Source organism: Mustela nivalis (genome assembly GCF_964662115.1).
Source record: "Mustela nivalis genome assembly, chromosome: 15".
Lineage (NCBI taxonomy): Eukaryota > Metazoa > Chordata > Mammalia > Carnivora > Mustelidae > Mustela > Mustela nivalis.
The window spans coordinates 78,767,225-78,787,720 of record NC_139034.1 but is presented as its reverse complement, the minus strand read 5'-3'; the positions used below and the strand labels follow the sequence as shown (position 1 = coordinate 78,787,720).

At 40.3% G+C, this 20,496-nt stretch overlaps 1 protein-coding gene across 2 annotated transcripts in view; it reads right to left on the bottom strand.

Annotated features, from left to right (window-relative positions):
* PCCA (propionyl-CoA carboxylase subunit alpha) overlaps positions 1-20,496 on the bottom strand; it is a 403,241-nt gene that overhangs the window by 125,730 nt on the left and 257,015 nt on the right. For both annotated transcript variants that reach the window (XM_082700821.1, XM_082700820.1), the window contains exon 19: positions 18,648-18,750. In XM_082700821.1, the coding sequence (XP_082556947.1) occupies positions 18,648-18,750 (103 nt within the window). The remainder of the gene's footprint in view (positions 1-18,647; positions 18,751-20,496) is intronic.

Below are 20,496 nucleotides of genomic sequence, written 5' to 3'. Positions count from 1 at the left end.
TCCTATCTCTCTGCCTACTTGTGATCTCTGTCTGTCAAATACATAAATAAAATTTAAAAAAAAAAAAAAAAGCTGTTGGAAGTTGGGAATGTCACTCCGCGGAGTGTCTATCTGAGCGGGCCAGCTGCCCTCCCATTACAGGGACATGCCGTTCCACGGAGCTTCGGCTCCCACATGAAGCCACATCCGGGGCTCTGCAGTTTCCACTGTCAAGCCATCTCTTGGTATCATTCAAGCTGTTGATTTTTGTCCATGTCCAAATGTAACATTAATTTGGCTATCTTCTTCTAGTCACATAGATGAAACTAATCAGCTTGAATGTTCCCTAGTTTTGCTTTTTAAGAGACTGAAGTCATGTTCTTCTTGGTAAAGGGCAAATGCCTTTTAAATTGCTTGCTTTTGTTGCTTAAAAACAAAAAACAATTTCCTATTACTTTGCTTTTCCTGAGGCCCTGAGGAAATCTGAACTATTATTAGAACAGATTAATCAAACTTCTTGTATCCTAAAAAATTTTTTCCTAATTTTATAAATCTAAATATTTTTTATTTGTCCTAACAATGATTAGATAACATTCTGTAAAAAGGTACTTCACGTTGGTAATGCAACAGTTACCCTCTTAAGTTGCAAACTTTGCTAACAACTTCACTGAAAATTTAATGAGATCTAAAATTCGAAGATATACATACTTTTCAGTGCAAAGATTTTCAAAGCTTCCAACCAAAATATGCAGTGGATATTTATCCTGCACCTGACTGACTCATAAAAATGTTTTATTTCTTCAAAAGCAACTTTCTAACAAAAATAATGCTTTTCCTCCCCACCATCTCCCCCTGCCAGTATCTTGGGAGGCAGTAGTGAACCTGTTCTCCTTCATGTGGGCACACAGTAGGACTACATCTCTCATCACCTAAAGTGGAGGGAACAGTCACGTGATCTGCTTTTGCCAGCGGAATGAAAGGAAGGAAACAAGCTGAAACTCTAAGGACTAAGGTACGACACCGGCCTCTTTCTTCCCTTTGTTGGAGCAACTAACAGCATGGCATCCTGGGCCTCACAACGAGGAAGCACCGCAACAGACACACAATGGACATCCAGTGTGTGTATGAAACAAACCTAAGTCCCTGCAATTTCAGGGTGGCTGTTATTACAGGACCCGAAAGGCTACACAAGGCATATTCTGAGTGATGTTACATCAGTGGTGTGTGTTTTTCTTTTTTGCTTTCCAGCAAAGTCCTACGTGAGCAAAAACAAAAATCACCTAATGGTATATTAAGATTCATCTGAGTCTGTAACTAACGTCAGTGACATTAAAATGGACCTTTAGGAAATGATCTTTTAGAAAACATCCATCATTCCTAGACGGAAAAACAGACTGAATCTTGGCTGTTGAAACTTAGTATACAAGACAAAAATTCACTTTTATTGCTAATAACTTTTTAAAAAAGATTTTATTTGAGAGAGAGAGAGAGAAAGCATAAGCAGGGAGAGCAGCAGAGAAGACAGGGAGAAGCGGGCTCCCTCTGAGCAGGAAACCCAACGCGGGGCTCGATCTCAGGACCCTGGGATCATGACCCGAGCTGAAGGCAGACACTTAACAGACTGAGCCACCCAGGAGCCCTGCTAATAATAACACTTAAAAGATTTTTCAGCCTATTAATTGTATAGGTGAGTACAATAATCACAGGAAAAATAAAATGGATTTAAAAAATAAAGTTCACTGTGTTAAGTTCCAGAGTGAAGGGACACCATATATACTTTTTTAAGATTTTACTTATTTATTTGACAGAGAGAGGCACACGACAAGGGAGGGAGCACAAGGAGAGGGAGAAGGAGAAGTAGGCTTCCTACTGAGCAGGGAGCCCAATGTGGGGCTGGATCCCAGGTGATCAGGACCTGAGCCGAAGGCAGACGCTTAATGACTGAGCCACCCGGGCGCCCCGGGACGCCGTATTCTTCACGAGCTAGCTCTCGATGGTCGGCTGGCTATCACTGAGCTCGTTCACCCGTCTGCGGCAGGCCTACACTGCTCCACACTCCTGATGGGCTTGGCCATGTCTTTTGCTCTGGGCAGATCCACTTTGTTTACGGCGGAGATCAGACTATAAATGTGTTTGCATGGTATGACTCGCCCTCTCGTTCTCCTGTCCCATTTTATGAAAAAGCTGAGGTTGACCAGCGGGCTAGACCCACGCCCTGCGTCGTCAAACCAGACAGCCCAGGCCAACCTAAGCCGGAACCAAGACTGAACCTCACAAAAGATGGCACAACCAAACTGTGACAAAGACAGGGATTCTGTGGGGTTTTTTAAGACTACTTTTGTTTTTAAACTTTTATTTGAGAGAAAGAGAGCATGCACAAACACGGGGTGGTGGGGGGGTGTGGAGCAGGAAGGTGAGAGCCTTAAGCAGATTCCACACTGCAGAGGGAGCCTTAAGCAGAGCTCAGTCTCAGAACCCTGAGATCATGGCCCGAGCAGAAACCAGGAGTCTGTCCCTCAATCGATTGTGCCACCCAGGTGCCCAGGGGTGGGTTGGTGGGCTGTTTGGTTTACCCTACAACGAACTGATACTCTAACCTTTCCTTACACTCCCTTACATAAAGGCGATCACTTGTAGGCCCTACCATTCTGGAGGCGCTTTTTTGCAGACCCATATAGGAAGGACAACGTGCTTGCCATGTTCTCGCAAGAAAGGCCAGAAAACACTGCATTTGATCTAGGAATTAGAACAATGTATCTGATAGCAAACAAAAATCTCTTAAATTTTAAACCTCAGAATAGTCCATCAATGAATAAAAAGAAATGTCTCCCTTTTAATGATACTTACACTGATGCTACAATTTTAATTATACTACATACATCAATCCAGTCTGAATGATTTTCAGTTTTGAAACGAAGAGAGCTTAAACTTGATACCTGGAATTACATTTCCTAGGTGCTGAATTTGTAAGAAATGAAATCAGTCTTTTCTTTAATCATAACGAATTAAACTGGCAAACACAGTGGCTGGATTTGAGATCCTGTTAGGTAACTAATTGCTTGAGAGCATACAAAAGGCAAGTACCAGGGCAGATCACCCTGCATGGGGCAGACGTAATATCCTCATTTATCAGCTGAAGCCCCATGCGACCACCAGGGACTGACTTTTCACCTCTCTACCCCCTTTTCCTTCCTTCCTTCCCTCCCTCCTGCCTCGCCCTGCACCCACTCCACATTTCCTGACAAGTGCAAGTGGTAAACATGGGCCGGCCCTCATTTTTATAAAGCTTAGATGTTAGTAGAAAGAGACTGCAATTACACAAGTGGGCAAAGAAATAAAGAGAATTGAAGTTTACAGTAAGTGTAACGAAGAAAATCAACACTGTGATATGATAGCAAGTAACTACTAAGGGACCTAAAACTTGTTCCTGCTTCTCCATGTAAAAACAAGAATGAAGACAAGACAAAACAATAACCAAAAAAAAAAAAAAAAGTCTTCTCATGCCAGAATCAGTGAGTAAAAAAAACTGATATAAAATGAGTTGACCATGGGGCGCCTGGGTGGCTCAGTGGGTTAAAGCCTCTGCTTTCGGCTCAGGTCATGATCCTAGGGTCCTTGGATCGAGCCCCGCATCGGGCTCTCTGCTCGGTGGGGAGCCTGCTTCCTCCTCTCTCTCTGCCTGCCTCTCTGCCTACTTGTGATCTCTCTCTGTCGAATAAATAAAATCTTTAAAAAAAAAAAAATGAGTTGACCAGAAGTATGATAAATTTATTCATTCCTAATGGTGGTCAAAGTACACAGTCTATTAATTCATAAAACATCAATTTGAACACAATTTAGGCTTTCAAAAACTCTTGATCAAGGGCCTCTTCCAGAGCAGACTTTATAAAACGCTCTAACAAGAGATGGTGAGATAATGAACCACCTCCGAGTAAAATCAAAACTCCTGGTTTAAAAGGCCCTCCGGGAACCGTGTGTGTCCGCTTTGGCCATCATTAGCTTGCCGGCCCTCTCCTCCCCTGCTTCAGGCACTGCTCTCCTCATGATCAATTATTTCTGCTAAATCCAACAGGCACACCTCAGTTTTCTTCTTTTTTGGTGACTTCCTAATATTCACTGGCATCCCTGACCTTTCCACCTTCATAAAATACTTGCTTAAAACACAAGATCTTAATACAAAGGCTTAGTAAACTCGTGCACGGGTCTATCTCAAACACTGCCAACAACATGTCCGAAATCCCAACCAGCTCCCCTGTTCTACTCAACCGACCCACCTTTATCCTTGCCGCCCTCAAGAGACAGACAACCTCCCGTGAGGAGTGAAACATCATCTGTCTCGATTCCCATTGGTTCGCCGGGACCTACGTTGTGGAGGAGGAGTTCAACGAGCAGCTGATAAACTATATCACAACTGGGAGAATGAATGTATACTGACCCTAAGCAGATCAGAACTCAGCTCATGGGGGCGCCTGGGGGGCTCAGTGGGTTAATGCCTCTGCCTTCGGCTCGGGTTATGATCTCAGGATCCTGGGATGGAGCCCCACATCGGGCTCTCTGCTTGGTGGGGTGCCTGCTTCCCCCTCTCTCTCTGCCTGCCTCTCTGCTGCTTGTGATTGCTCTGTCAAATAAATAAAATCTTTATTTAGAAAAAAAAAAAAGAATTCATCTCATGGCTGGGTCACTCAGCAAAGGCATACATAACGGTTCGCTTCACTAAGTGGGAGGGGCCGGGAACATGAAACGAATAAAATAACTTTTAGGAAGTTGTTGTGGTAGAAATGTCAGCAGCACCCTTCACAGGCCATGAGACTACAAAGAATTACTTATAAGTTCATAAAGCGGAACTGACACAGCCTGGATGCCTGTGTCTGGAGTAAAACTCCAGTTTTACTCTAAATAAAATGCTTTGGAAAGTGGCTGAAACCAGGGAATAACACAAAAAGTCACCAAAAGTCTTAGTGGCTGTATCCGCCAACTCTAATATGATAACAAACAACGCCATACAGTGATTTCCATTTCCAAAGCAACTGGATTTTAGAACTAATGTTTTCTTCATTTGGTCACATGACAAGTTCCTCGACTCTTAAGCACAACATGAGAGTCACTCAAGAGGGTCCAGGTGCAACTGTGCACCCAATTAGACAAGCAATTTTCCAGATTACATGGGCAGGAGCCTCCCCTTTTTATGAAACTTCAGTCCTGTGGTTCAGAAGTACAGAGCCTTCTGCACTGCGCAAGGGTGCGTCTGGCAAGTAAACAGTCAAGCTGTGCAAGTTACTCTTCAGTTTCTGTCCAACCTCATTTACCTGACCCCCTCCTATCCGATGTCAAGCTGATCTGAAGGAGTTGGTCTCTTGTTGTTGTTGTTGTTGTTGTTTTCCCCTTTGGAGTTGGCTTTGAAAGGATATTCTTTAGCTTGAGGTAAAGTCACACTGCAAAGCGAGTTACTTGAGGGCCTTCTTCCTTAACCCAAGAGGAGCAGAAAATAATTCCATTCCGCCCCTGACATGTCAGGACCGACCAGATCCCTATGAATTCTGGGACCCTGAGCAAAACTTCTGCAGTGAGTTTTCACTCCTTTTGCTATCAGCAAGACATACCTCTCTCTGGCTCCTCCAGATAGTAACCTCTGCACAGCGGACACGTGTGAGGAAGGAAAAAACAGAAAGCTACTGGAGGGGCCATCAAGATCTGTCTGACTCAGTTTCCTCTTTCTCACCCACGTTACAGTCCCTTCTCTTCTTCCCATCTCTTAATTCTTACTAGCTCAATCTCTTCACCTAGCCTGCGCAACCTCCAGCAACTACCTTCAAGCTGCGAGGGGGGGCTGAAGGCGCTTCGGTAACTGTATTTCGTGGACTTAAGTGGGCAGCACCAGAGCTCGTCATTTAACGAGCCCGCGGCCCATGTGACCACTTCCCTGGATGCCACAGGCATCCCAAGAGGTTCCTGACAGGTTATTAAAACTCCACTATTTCAAGAGTCGCGTATCTTCCTGACCCTTCCACCGCACAATTTTGAGCCATCTTTTTGGGAGGAGACAGGGGTAGGGACACAGGTAACACTAAATAGGCTCAAAATTCAAAAAGTACTAAAGGATCATCTAGCGTAAGGCATGTACCTCACTTCCGCCATGGGGTCAGCCATCTGGCTCCCCAGTTTAAAGGCAACCATGGTTAATCGGTGTCTTGGGGCTCCTTCCAAAGATATTCCATAAGCACAACAAACACATACATTCTTTTTTACACAATGAAAACACAAGGCTTTTGTCACTTGATAGATCCGTATACAGAGAGAACCTTTTAGATGGCCATCTAGTAGTTCATGCTCGGGCTTTGTTCGGTTTTCCTACTTTGATGGTCATTCCAGTTGTCTCCAGTCCTTTACCTACAGACCACACTGCCACGAACATACCAATACATGTGCGACCTGGGAACACATCCTGTAGTACAAATTCATTTTGTCAAACCACTCTCCCTGAGGGCTATATCCATTTGTTCACCCACCAATAAACATACGTGGGGCTATTTCTCTATAACCTTACGCCATTAGAGAATTATCAAGCTTTTCATCTTTGCCAAAATGCAGGTGGAAAATGGTTATGTCATAATTTTAACTTGAATTTCTCTGCGTACATTGACCCATTTTCTCATATGTGTAGGAACCAGTTATATATTTCCTCTGCTATAAGCTACGTGAGCATTTTTCACTTAGAAGGTTGGTTATTTTTATATTGATCTAAACGAGTTCTTTATATATTTAGAACATTTTCCTTTTGTCACCAAAGGAGTGACAAATTTCTCCTCTGTTGGTTGGCTTCTCTATTCGCTTTACTTGTGGTGGTTTTATATTTTTGGAAATATTTAAAATTTTTTAAGCATAAACTTATTTCCCAATTTTTTCTCAAACGGAAAAATAACTTTATCAAGAAGACAAATATTTTTGCCAAAGAGAAAGAATTTCATGTTCACACAATATTATGTTTTCTGAAAAAAATTCATTAAGAGAGTATTTTTCTCCAATAGGGTAATATTTTTGCTACTTTGTCTAGCATACTTTTTAAAACGGGGGGCGGGGGGAGGAGTCTGAGTGAAAAAATTACCTAATAAAAAATGTAATTCATATGATCATAACACTGAGTTGTTTTTAGAAAAAGTTTTGCTTTGTTTTTAAGATTTCATTTACATATTTGAGAGAGAAAGCATGAGCAGGGGGAGAGGGAGAAGCAGACTCCCCACTAAGCGGTGAGCCCAACACAGGGCTCCATCCCAGGACCCCAGGATCATGACCTCAGCTGAAGGCAGATGCTTGACTGACTGAGTCACCCAGGTGCCCAATTTTTAAGTCTTAAATATAAAATATTGCATGACTTCAAAAATTTACCTCAATTTTTGTCATTTACCATGTACTGTGTATCAATTTTCTAACTAGGATTAAAGTCCTTTATTATAAGCACCTCAGAGTATTATGGCATTCATTTTTAAATGCTACTTCCAAAATGTTTTCTGTCTACCGTGCACTTTAGCCATATATAATTTTTTAATACAAAGCCTACAGTAGGCACATATGTAAAAGTGAAGGGACCTTGTTTGCTGATGTCTTTTTCATGTTCAAATTAGGAGTCTACTCTAAAAATTGACCACAGATACAGGCAAAAGGAAAGAAAGAATAAAACTGTATTTTATTTTAGGAAGAGTATTTGAAAATTATTTCTTTAAAAAAAAACATAATATTACCATGTCCTATAGAAATTCCAGTAACTACATGATTTGGCATTACTTTCTACTCCAAAAATGGGATAAAAGGAACAGAGACTATGATATAAAATGCAAGTATAAATACATATTGAAAACATAAAGAAAATACGATTTTGTGCACAAAATTATTTGTACATAAATGCTAACTTCATTTAAATCTTAATTTTTATGAAAATATTCCATAAAAATACTTTACTAGATGTACTTAAAACCGTATTTGCAAAACCACTCTCTAAATACGTCTGATGGTGGCAGGGGGTGGCGCGAGGCTGGCTTAGTCCTTTAGAGCATGTGACTCTTGATGTCGGGGTTTTAAAGATTGAGTTATTAAGTCTGAGCCTCCATGTTAAGTGTAGAGATTACTTAAAAATAAAATCTTTTTTTAAAAATTTTATTTATTTGACAGAGATCACAAGTGGGCAGAGAGGCAGGCAGAGAGAGAGAAGGAAGCAGGCTCCCTGCTGAGCAGAGAACCCCATCCCAGAACCCTGAGATCATGACCTGAGCCGAAGGCAGAGGCTTAACCCATTGAGCCACCCAGGCATCCCTAAAAATAAAATCTAAAAAAAAAAAGGCAAAAAACTGGTGGGATCTTTTCTTTCTTTCTTTTTTGTATTTTGTAAGATTCTATTTATTCAACTGACAGAGAGAGAGAGAAGGAGACCCCCAGTGAGCAGGGAGTCTGACACCGTGCTCGATCCCAGGACTCCAGGATCATGACCTGAGCCAACGGCAGACACTTAGCTGACTGAGCCACTCAGGCACCCCTGGTGGGATATTTTCTTATCTAGAAGTCTAGAACAAAACACATGGTGGCAGAACAAATGGAAAAGGGTAAGATATATTAGAGTAAGAAATTCTCAGGCAATGCATATGTAATTATTTCTTATTATACATCCATACATAATTATTATTTTTTATTCTTATGTTCATCACCATTTTCTCTGTTTGGAAAGAAAACTATAGGGTGGTGATTTCAATGATATGAACCCTACAAAACATTCCCTCCCTCCACCACAGGCATCTAAAGATGAGACAATATTACATCAACCAAACCTAACATTGTTAAGAAACCAAAATGAAAACTCTTTCAGATCCAAAATCTTATTTATCTTAAATCCTGTATTGCTCTTGAATATTATTACTAACTTAGATAAAACTAAAATCACTGGTAAAATTCAAGATTTTGAATTTTAATGCCAATTCAAAAACATGTTTACACCTACAAGAGGTAGGTAATAAGCTACTAAAAATGCTTCCTAACAGCTTCGACTAACCAAGCATTCCTGACTCTGTACTTTTCACCACAGGGTACGTGTACATATAATATTGTGCACATTTTTGTGCTTTATTAGTGTTCCTGTCCTACCTTCCTTAAACAGTATAACTGTAGCCTTAACGTTCAGCACATCACAAAGAAAACCCTTGTATCCTGTGACAGAATTATTCTGGTTAGAATAAGTGCATTATTCCTTGTAATTTTCCATGACAGTCCTACTATTTCCCAGAATTTTGTCTAGCAAAACGACTCTGTAAGATGAGTTACTAAGAAGTACTAGTGTGTGGGCTTTGGACCACACCGACCTTGGTTTTCTCTTAGATTCTATGCTCACAGGCTCTGTGACAGAGCCTCCCTCTCCACGCCAAGCTGGCAACCCCCGCCTTCAGGCTTCCTGCTGCCTCATTTAGAGAGAAGGTGTATATGGCGCTTATCACAGCGCCCAGGACAGGCCACACTTCACTGCAGGCCAAAGTAATCAGCTCCTTCGTGAAAATACCTCCAAAGAGGCTAAATTCAGATCAAAAACTGAAACAAGACGGGGAACCCGTCCTCACTCCCTGTGTGGAAAACAAACAAAAAATTAAGGAAGCACACACTTCCATAATAAGAACCAAAGTTACCTCTAGAAGATGTCTCTGATTTTTTTCAGTAAACTTAGCTTGCTACCATGGGCCTGGGCTTTGCCTTGCCTATTTATAGCACCATTTCCAAGGCAAGTCGTGACTTCCGTATTAATCACGTTCTCCACTATTACTCATTCGTCATCTCCGCCAAGGAGAACGCCTCCACCTTCCCCGAGATCCTTCCTTTCCCCCAGCCGGTTGAGCGCTTTTTTTTTTAATCTTTCTCTGAGATGTAACTGGTTGAAGGAACCTCTATCATAGCATTTATCACAACATTTTAATTACTTCCAAGTCTCCCTTTGTCACAACCAGAGATCGTTGACACGATATCTCCAAAGCAAGCTACCTTTAAGTCATCTTTTTTCCAACATAATATCATGGTCACATTAGCAATTTTTCATTGCTTCCCTGAGATAGATTTCTAGATGCAGAATCAGTAGACCTCAGAATATGAACATTTTTAAAGGTCTTTGATGGATGTTATCAAATTATTTTCTAGAAAGGGTTAAAGGGATATCTATTCCCATTCAATTCACCTTCGAGTTGCTCAGAGCTCAGCAACTATTATTGGAAAATTTATTATTTGAAATATTTAGGAGGTAAAACATATCCGCCATAGTAACAAGGATATAATTAAGTCTAAAAATACTTGTTTAAATATTCATGATTAAATACTTAAGAAAGAACTGAGTCAGGGGCACCCTTGTGTCTCAATCAGTTAGTTAAGCATCCAACTCTAGATTTTGACTCAGGTCATGATCTCCCAGTTGTGAGACAGAGTCTCTCAGCCCCCCACGGGCTCTGCACTGGGGGCGGAGCCTGCTTAAGTTTCTCTCTCTCCTTCTTCCTATGTCACTTCCCACTTCCACCCCGTGCTCTCTCTCTCTCTCAAAAAACTCCCCCAAAACTGGGGAGCCTGGGAGGCTCAGTCATTAAGCGTCTGCCTTTGGCTCAGGTCATGATCCCAGGGTCCTGAGATCAAGCCCCACTGGTTCCCTGCTCCGGGGAAGCCTGCTTCTCCCTCTGCCACTCCCCCTGCTTGTACCTTCTTTCCCTGTCTCTCTCTCCGTGTCAAATAAAAGAAATAAAACTCATTAAACAAACAAATGAAAAACCCCAAACTGTGTCAAGAATCTGGATAACCCAGATGTTTAACTTTTTTTTTTTTTTTAAGATTTTATTTATTTATTTGACAGACAGAGACCACAAGTAGGCAGAGAGGCAGGCAGAGAGAGAGGAGGAAGCAGTCTCCCTGCTGAGCAGAGAGCCCTATGCGGGGCTCAATCCCAGAACTCTGAGATCATGACCTGAGCCAAAGGCAGAGGCTTAACCCACTGAACCACCCAGGCACCACTATGTTTAAACTTTTAAGGAAAGGCCAAGCTGTTTTCCAAAGGCTAGGCACCATTTTACATTTCTACCACCAGTGTGCATCTCCTAATTCCCTTGTTATTATCTATTTGACCACAATCATCCTAGTGGTGTGAGGTGCTCTCTCCGCGTGGTTTGATCTGCATTTCCCTGATGAGTAACAATGTTGAGCATCTTTGTGTAGATACGACAACTGTAGATATGCTTTTGAGAAATGACTATTCAGATTAAAAAAATGCCATTTTTATCTTGTGGGGTTTTTTTATTATTAAGTTTTAAGTTTTATGTTTTGTTTTTTAATTTTTTTTTTTTGAGATTTTATTTATTTGTCAGGGATAGAGGGAGAGAGAGCGAGCGAGCACAGGCAGACAGAGAGGCAGGCAGAGGCAGAGGGAGAAGTAGGCTCCCTGCCGAGCAAGGAGCCTGATGTGGGACTCGATCCCAGGACACTGGGATCACAACCTGAGCCGAAGGCAGCACTTAACCAACTGAGCCACCCAGGCGTCCCTATGTTTTGTTTTTTAGAGAGAGAGGGGCAGAGAGTGTGTGTGTGAGCAGAGTGGAAGGCGGCAGAGGGAGAAGAAGACAGAAAATCTTAAGCAGGCTCTGCACCTAGCATGGAGCCTAACATGGGGTTCGATCTCATGACCCTGAGATCATGACCGGAGCCAAAATCAAGGATCAGACGCTTAACCAACTGAGACACCCAGGCAACCCCAGTTTTACATATTCTATATACAAGTGTTTTACTGAATATATGATTTGCCAATATGTTTTCCCATTCTCTGGTCTGTCTTTTCAATTTCTTGTTAGTATCCTTTGAAGCACAGTTTTTAATTTTGACAAAGACCAACTTATCTATTTTTTCTTTTGTGGCTTGTGCTTTTGTCCTATCTAAGAAACTACTGCCATGTGCAAGGTCATGAATATGTATCCTTATGTTTCTTCTAAGAGTTTTATTGTTTTAGCTCTTACATTTAGATCTTTTATCCCCTTTACGTTAATTTTGGTGTATTAACTCAATATGAGATAGGGATCAACTTTATTCTTTTACATCTAGATACCCACTTGTTCCAACACCATTTGCTGACAAGATTATTCTTTCCTTCCTTGAATTACTCCAGTAGTTTTGTCAAGAATCACTTGAACACACATGTAGGGATTTTGTTCTGGATTCTCACTTCTGTATCTCTACACAAGTACTAGACTGTCTTTATGAGACAATTTTGTGGTAGGTTTTGAAGAGGGAAATAGAATTCTCCAACTTTATTCTTTTCTTAAAGATGGCACTTTCTGGAAAAAAAAAGTTGGGATTCTGGAAAGAACAGCATTGCACGTATACACCAATTTAGGAAATACTAACATCTTAACAATATTAAGTCTTTCAACTCAGGAATATGAGATGCTTTCTGTTTTTATTTGGACTTCCATTCACTTCTTTTTCAATAGTTTGTGGTTTTCACAGTATAAATTTGTACTTCTTTTGTTCTTTGTTCTTTTGATACTCTTGTTAATGAAACTGTTTTCAAAATTTTATTTTTGGATTGTTCAATTGCAAGTAACTTGAAATGCAACTGATTTTATGCATTGATTTTGTATCCCAGACCCTTCCTAAACTTGTTTATTATCTATACTATTTCCTTAATGGATTTCTCAGGATTTTCTACATACAAAAATATGTGTCACCTACAATACAGACTTTTCTAATTTTCACCAGTTATAGTTGCTTTGCTGCACAAATCTGCTGTTTGAGTGGATCTCTGCCATTTAACTTTTAACATAAGTTTTATCAATATATAACTTCAGCTGGGAGAATGAAAAGATTCTGATTGTAATTCAAAAATGCAGCAAAATTTTATGGCTATCAAAAGGAAGCCATAAGAAGCAAAAACCTTTCATAAGAAGCAAAAAAATATAATAGAAATCTCATTTAGGAAAATGAACTGAAAAGTTTTTATTTTTTAGTGAAAACAATTTTCATCTTCCTTGACCATGCTAAATGTTACTTTTGATCCTTTACATTTTTCTTTTCAACTCTTAACAAAAGTTACATTGCGATGCCAAAATTCATTAGTTCTTGTTATTCTTTTTTTAAGTTCTGGTTATTCTTAAGAAGTCGTTCACAGGTTCTTTAGAAATATTTCACTCAGTGGCTCACTATAACAAAGGATATCTAAATCACTATCAAGGATCATATATAACTGTTCTTTATTATTTCTGCTTATTTGTAGTTAACGTAAGTATCAGGCAAAAAAAAATTTTAAGTGCACGTACAGTGCTCATTTTTTCGTCTTTAGGAAGCCTGAATTCATAAGTAAATTTTCTTCACTTCAGAAGTGCTCTGACATTTTTCTTCCAAATGAATTGCCTTCAATGTGAATTTATGCCCCCATCTTTAAGATAACAAATGCATTAACCTTTTCTTTTATCATGAACTATTTTGACCAGCTTCACATTATGCAGAGTAAAAGAGAAGAGATGGTATCTTAGGAATCCAGAAGAGAATCGTGAAATAAATATAAGTAAAACTCTGTTTTTGGTATTTTGACGTTTATCATCTTATTATGCAAAATAATATTTCAACTTTGTGTTGAGATTTTATACTTAATTCTTCTATACATTCTGACACTTATATTCAGAACCAAAGACCTGAAACATGAAATTTCACTCCACCTCCCCCTCCTTCGCGTCACTTTGTCCTTTAACCATGCTTCCTTCGTTTCCAGTTTCATCCTTCCTGCTTATAAATTTTATCAAAAATACTAACCTGTGTTGGTTTGTGTCTTTTTAAAATGTTTTATAGAACATAAAATTTAATGGCTTACCCAGTTTGAAGTACAGTTCAGTGGTATGCAATGCATGCCCCTTGCTACGCACCAGTCACCAGGCCATCCCCATCCTTTCATCGTGGAAAACTGAAACTCTAGGCCCTTGAAACAGGAACTCCCCATTGCCCCCCAACTCCTCCCAGCCCCTGGCAACCACCATTCCACTTTCTGTCTATGAGTTTAATTACTCTGCATACTGCGGAGTTTGGAATCAGGCAGTATCCCTCCTTTGGTGTCTGGCTTATCTCACTGAGCACAATGTCCTCAAGGTTCGTTCATTTTGCAGCATGTATGAGAATTTCTTCTTTTTAAAGGCTGAGTAATATTCTGTGATCTATAAACACCACATTTTGTTTATCACTTCTCCACCATTGGACGTTTCGGCTGCTTCTACTTCTTAGCTATTGGAATAATGCAGCTGAACATGGGTGTGCAAATGTCTCTTCAAGACCCTGATTCAGATTCTTTTGGGGGTAAATACCCAGCAGTGGTACAGTTGGGTCCTACGGGAACTCTACTTTTAATTTTTGAGGAACCACCAAACTGTTTTTCCAGCGGTAGCAGTACCATTTAACACTCCAACCAACAGCTGCATGGGGATTCCAAGGTCTCCATAGCCTCACCAACACTTACTATATTTTGTGTTGTTTTTTATCATAGGCATCTTAAGAACTCGGAGTTGGTGGTTCTGATTTGCATCTCCCCAACGATTAGTGCTGCTGAGCAGATTTTCCTGTGTTTACTGGCCATCTCTGTACCTACTTTGCAGAGAAATGTTTATCAGAGTTCTTTGCCCATTTTAAAAATCAGGTTGGTTTTTTGGTTTTATTGCTGTTTTGTTACTGGAATTCTTCGTATATTCTGAATAACAACTCCTTGTCAGATATATGCAAATATTTCCTCCCAATCTGTGGGCTGCCTTTTCACTCTGCTGCTGGCTGTGGACCTTTGATGCACCAGTTTTATTTTTTATTTTTTTGAAGACTTTTTATTTATTTATTTATTTGAGAAAGAGCCAGCACAAGCAGGGGGAAGAGCAGCAAAGAGAGGGAGAAGCAGGCTCCCCGCTGAACAAGGAGCCAGATGCGGGACTCAATCCCAGAACCCTGAGATCATGACCTGAGCTGAAGGCAGAAGCTTAACTGGCTGAGCCACCCAGGTGCCCCAATGCACCAGTTTTAAATTCTGATATAATCTAACTTATGTTTCTTTTCTTGCCTGGGCTTTTAAAATCACGTGCAAGAAATTATCATCAAATCCAATGCCATGAGACTTTTCCAGGTTTTCTTCTTACATTTAGGTCTTTGGTAGATTTTGAGTTAATCTTGTACACGGTATAAGGCAAGAACCTAATTTTTTTTCTTTTGCATGTACATATACACTGTCGCGACTACTATTTATTTATTTATTTATTAAAGATTTTACTTATTTATTTGACAGAGAGAGACGCAGTGAGAGAGGGAACACAAGCAGGGCAAGCGGCAGAGGGGGAAGCAGGCTTCCTTCAGAGTCCGATGCAGGGCTCGATCCCAGGACCCTGGGATCACGACCCAAGCCTCGGGCAGACGCTTAACAACCGAAACACCCAGGCGCCCCACTGACTACTACTTATTGAAAAGACTATCCTCTCCCCCACTGAATTGCCTTGGCACTCCTACCAAAAATCATTTGACCATATATCCAAGGGTTTATTTCTGGGCTCCCAGTTCTATTCCAACGGTCTATGTGCTGTTATTGTGACAGTACCACACCATTTTGACTACTGTAGTTTCGTAATAAGTTTTAAAAATCAAGAAGTGTGAGCTTTCCAACTTTGTTCTTTTTCAAAATTGTGCTGGCGATTTGGGGTCCGTCTCTTCACATAAAGATGATCTCTTTATCTCGGCAAACCTTCAGTTGGGATTTTGATAGGGATCATACCGAATCTCTAAACTGCTTTGGGTAGTACTGACATCACAACAACATGAAGACTTCCAACCTAGGGACACAAGAGAACTTTCCACACGTTTGTGTCTTCTTCAGTTTCTTTCAGCAACATTGCGTAGTAGCTCACATACAAGACTTTCTCCTCCTCCACAGTTAAGTTCATTCCTAAGTGTCTTCATTTTTTTGCTGCTGCTGTAAGTGGAATTGTTCTTGCTTTGTGTATTTCAAAATTTGACAAGTGTATCACTAATTACTTACAGTTTTACAACTTTCTTTTTTGCTATTCTTAGAATACACACACGCACACTGCAAGTGTGACGAGGAGGACGAGGAGGACACACAGCACCTGCAGGACAGCTGTCCCCTCTGGAGAGGAAAAGGGCAGAATGGGATTGCAGAAAAAAGGGATTTAGCTGTAACTATGAATTTTTTTCTTTCATTAGAGACCTATAGAGAACATTTGTACATTTGCTGTATTTTCCTCATTTGAAAGAAACATCTTATAATTTAAATTTTTTTAATTAAAATCATTCTGAGGGTGCCTCGGTGGCTCAGTGGGTTAAGCCGCTGCCTTCGGCTCAGGTCATGATCTCAAGGTCCTGGGATCAAGCCCCGCATTGGGCTCCCTGCTGAGCAGAGAGCCAGCTTCCTCCTCTCTCTCTCTGCCTGCCTTTCTGCCTACTTGTGATCTTTCTCTCTGTCAAATAAATAAATAAAATCTTTAAAAAAAGAAAATCATCCTGAAAATGTGGGATAGCCAAAGCATTACTACAGGCATAAAACCTTACCAGTACTACTTCTGGGATCATTAACCTAGACAGTCACCTCTAGGACAATTCAACTTTTTCTTGATGGGGCAGTGGGTGTTCTAGAAAACCAACAGTCACAGCTCTTCCCCTGAGATCCAAAAAGCAGAGGTTCCACACGATTACAGACTTCATACCAATGAGCCTTTACTTCGGCTACACTATTCACCTTGACTCTTTTCGCTAAGACTGATGTCAAGGGAAGCTTAGTCCAACGTGCTTAGGAGAAAAGGACACACTGTCAGGAGTACTTGCTTCTTGTTAGGTTTGCTGCTTCTGAGTAGCAAAACCAATAAACAGGGGTAGTAGTTATTGATACTATATATCAAGGTGCATATTTTCCAGGGAAATTTTCAATAGAATATTTTTTTTAAACAGCCCTACTGTGCCCGTGGGCTAAAAAGTAAAACAAGAGGTAATTCTACAGCAAAGTCAAAGACACCACTCGAGCTCATGGTCTCTGGTTTTTCAACATGGACTAGGAAAGAAGCACAAAGAATAACAGCTCTGAGAAGTAATCCGAGCAGTTTTCTTACTAAGGCAAGGCACTGCTTAGAAAAACACTGTACTGGAGGATCAGATGAACAGTAACACTTCAGGGTGACTCAGTACAGAACTGAAAATTATGCTAAGTCTACATTTCTGAAAAGTTAACCTTCCCCAAGGAAAATGCTGCACTATAATATTTATGCTCTTTACTTCAGTATATGTAATTTGCTACTCAACCCGATGCACACTTAAATCTGTACTTATGAAGCCACTTTCTAAAATGATCATATAGAAAAGAGGAATGTAAAGAATCCCATAAGCCCGTCCCAAAACGCACTGTGAGATAATTGTTTAACGCCACTATAGTTTTCATTTCAAGACAGTGGACTGAAATACCTTTTAGGAACAAATGCTTTAGCAATTTTGGCTTATCAAATGAATCACAAAATTTAAAAACAACCAAGGAGATTACACGTAATTCCTGAGTCAATCGCATTTGGCTGTGACTGACGACCACATAAGAATGTCAGCCTCTCCAGTCTCGCTAGCACACAGTAGGTACATAGTAAGGCTATGCTGCATTAACGAATTCTCTGTAACTCTTAATGTGGGGTATTTTCTACCAGGAGAATGCCACCAGGGGGTGTCTGGCTGGCTGAATTTGGAAGAGCATGGGACTCTGCACCTGGGGGTGGAGAGGCTGAGCCCCACTTTGAGGGAAGAGTTTACATAAAAACAAACAAAACTGCCGCCATATACCTCAGCCTCACCAGGTTTTATTTCTGTGAAATTATATTAATTTTCATATCCTGTTGAAATCTTTTGATTTCCCATACAACAAAATAACGTTTCATCACAACGTAGCCACAAGAAGAGAAATGTAGATTAATAAAATATTCACTGTACTAACTACATAGCAGCTTCTGTGGGTTCATGCTGAAAGCAAAAAACGACGCGAGTTAACCTTTCACGGTATTTTTCTGGCAATCTCAAATCACAGTATTTAAACATATCATTCATACCACAGTATAAATACTAAATCTTAATGTAACGTTGTTCAGTACAGACCAGAATTAAACGAAAGCAGTTCTATCATGGATACCATCCAAGGGGTTTAAGTTCAAGTTCCTTTGAAATAAAAGGAATGTCACCACAAGGTAATTTAGCCTCAAGAATGTCTCACACAACATGATGTCTCAAAAAATGCTAGATAGGCTTCAGATTACTTGTTTTAAAAGAATGATTACCTACCACAGCTATCATATGTTTGGAATTATACTTAAAAATGCTCTTCTGTGTCACAAAAACAGAAGTATTACTTCTCAATAACAAAAGGAAAATGAATCAGGTGTCAGGAAGTGGTTTAGAATGTGCCTAAATCTCAGAACGTATATTTGCTAATTAACGTGAGACGGCAAAAACTGCCATTGGCATTCAGCTTCCTAAAGAAGATGAGACAAATACTTAGCTATGTTACAGGTTCAAAACATGATAGCCGCTAAACAGGTTAAAAAATTGCTTTAAATATTCATAGATAATTTCAAGACTGCCGAAAAAATAGAATAAAATAAAGAAATAAAACTCACAGAGAACGTTGGCCCACTGTTTGATGCTACGACAGTATGAACTTCATCATGCAATTTTACTGAGAGCTCCCAGTTAGCCTCTTGTGGTTTAATAATAGGCACTCTGAAGTAGGAAAAAAGAAAAAGAGTTAATCATTTTATAGTATTCTCCTAGTAAGCTGAGTTTCCTTTGACATTAAGTGTGCAGGGTGAAACAGCCAAAGACCGTAATTCAGAACATTATTTTAAAAGATTCTATGCTTGGAAAAAAACCTTTCAGGTTTGAACTGGAGTAACTGAAAACAAACAAAACACATGCAGAGGAGAAAAGCAATCATTCTGGGATAACTGTGGTCCCTCCATCTACTCCAAGTACCATCATCTCTTCTTTGATTTTGTGTTGCTTAATTGTGACAGTCTTCAAAAATGAACTTTCTACAATATTAATTTCTTTTCAATATTTGGTTACTGTTCCAGATGGTTTTAAAAATTTACAATGTTATTTAATTTACAAAATTTACAACCTCATTTTTCCAGGCTTATTGAGTTATACTCGTTACCCAAAAAACTGCATATAATTAACATACAATTTAGTGAGTTCGGACATAGTTATTCACTTGTGTTAACATCATTTTGTTTTGGTTTTTTGTTTGTTTGGGTAAGAATACAACTTCAGTGATGCTAGTCTTAACACAAAGGTCATTCCTGCCAATGAGCCACATTATGTGGTCCAGAAAAACTGGGTAAGACAGTCAGAGACAAAACATTTTTAGAATATAAATATCTCCCACAATTTTTTAAAGTAAAATTTTAACAATTTTTGAATTAACCTAATTTAAATACTGAGTGTTTTCATTATTTATAGTTGTAAAATAGTATTTCTGAAACACTAAATAGGTAGTATTCAGATTCAAGTCGTAACTCTGAAAAATTGTTGAGGTTATGTTTTAACACCCCCTCCCCCAAAGTCCAAAATGATTTTCTGTGTATTCTACTAAAAAAAAAAATCAGTCACATAAACTATGATTATAATCAAATCATCTCTAGACACAATGTCTAACGGAGGAGGATGGGTAATTTAGGGGAACATTTGTATTCGGCCCACTGTTTATTTTCTGAAGACGAAGAAATGTTTTAAAACTCTAGAAATGGAAATTAGAGAAAAGTTTAAAAATGCATCAGTAAATCACCGCTAATACACAAGACAGACACACGGAGGATTCCCTTCTGTCGGTTTAAAGAGGATGCGTTCAGAGTACAGAGCTTCTCACAGGAGGGTTTGGAAAGGACAACCGGGAAGAGTCCAGGAGGCGGAGGCAAAAGTGAGGCGAGGAGAGAGCAAAGTGTGGTGGAGCAGAGCGCTCCTCTAGGTCAACCCCACCCCTACTCCGGCACTCTCTTCCACCGGGCATCTGTCTATCTAAGTGGGTCTCCCCCACTGGCCTGAGAGCTCCTAAAAGACCAAGATCAGTCCTTATTTTTGCATCCCCAGGACCCAGTGCAGGCTGGGGAGAAAGGGTGAGGGGTAGGGGTCCGCAGGGCAGAATGTGAGGAGCACCTGTTATGGCCGAGCTCTGCCAGGGGAGCCCGGGTCACCCAAGGGAAAGAGTGCACTCCAGAGCAGCACGGACCCCAAGCTCCTGGCTTACTACCCGGATGTTCCTGAACTCTACTGACCACCTCACTAGCTTTCCCTCTGTTTACCTTCAGATGGGGAGAACACCCGACCTGTTCAGGGGTACGTCACAACAGAAACAACCTGACAGCTAGTATTACTGGCCACACTGCTCTCTAAAATCTTTCCTATCAAAATAATTATGTAACTCTCCTGCTCCGGATTGTTCCATGCTTTTCTACTTCACATTGGGTT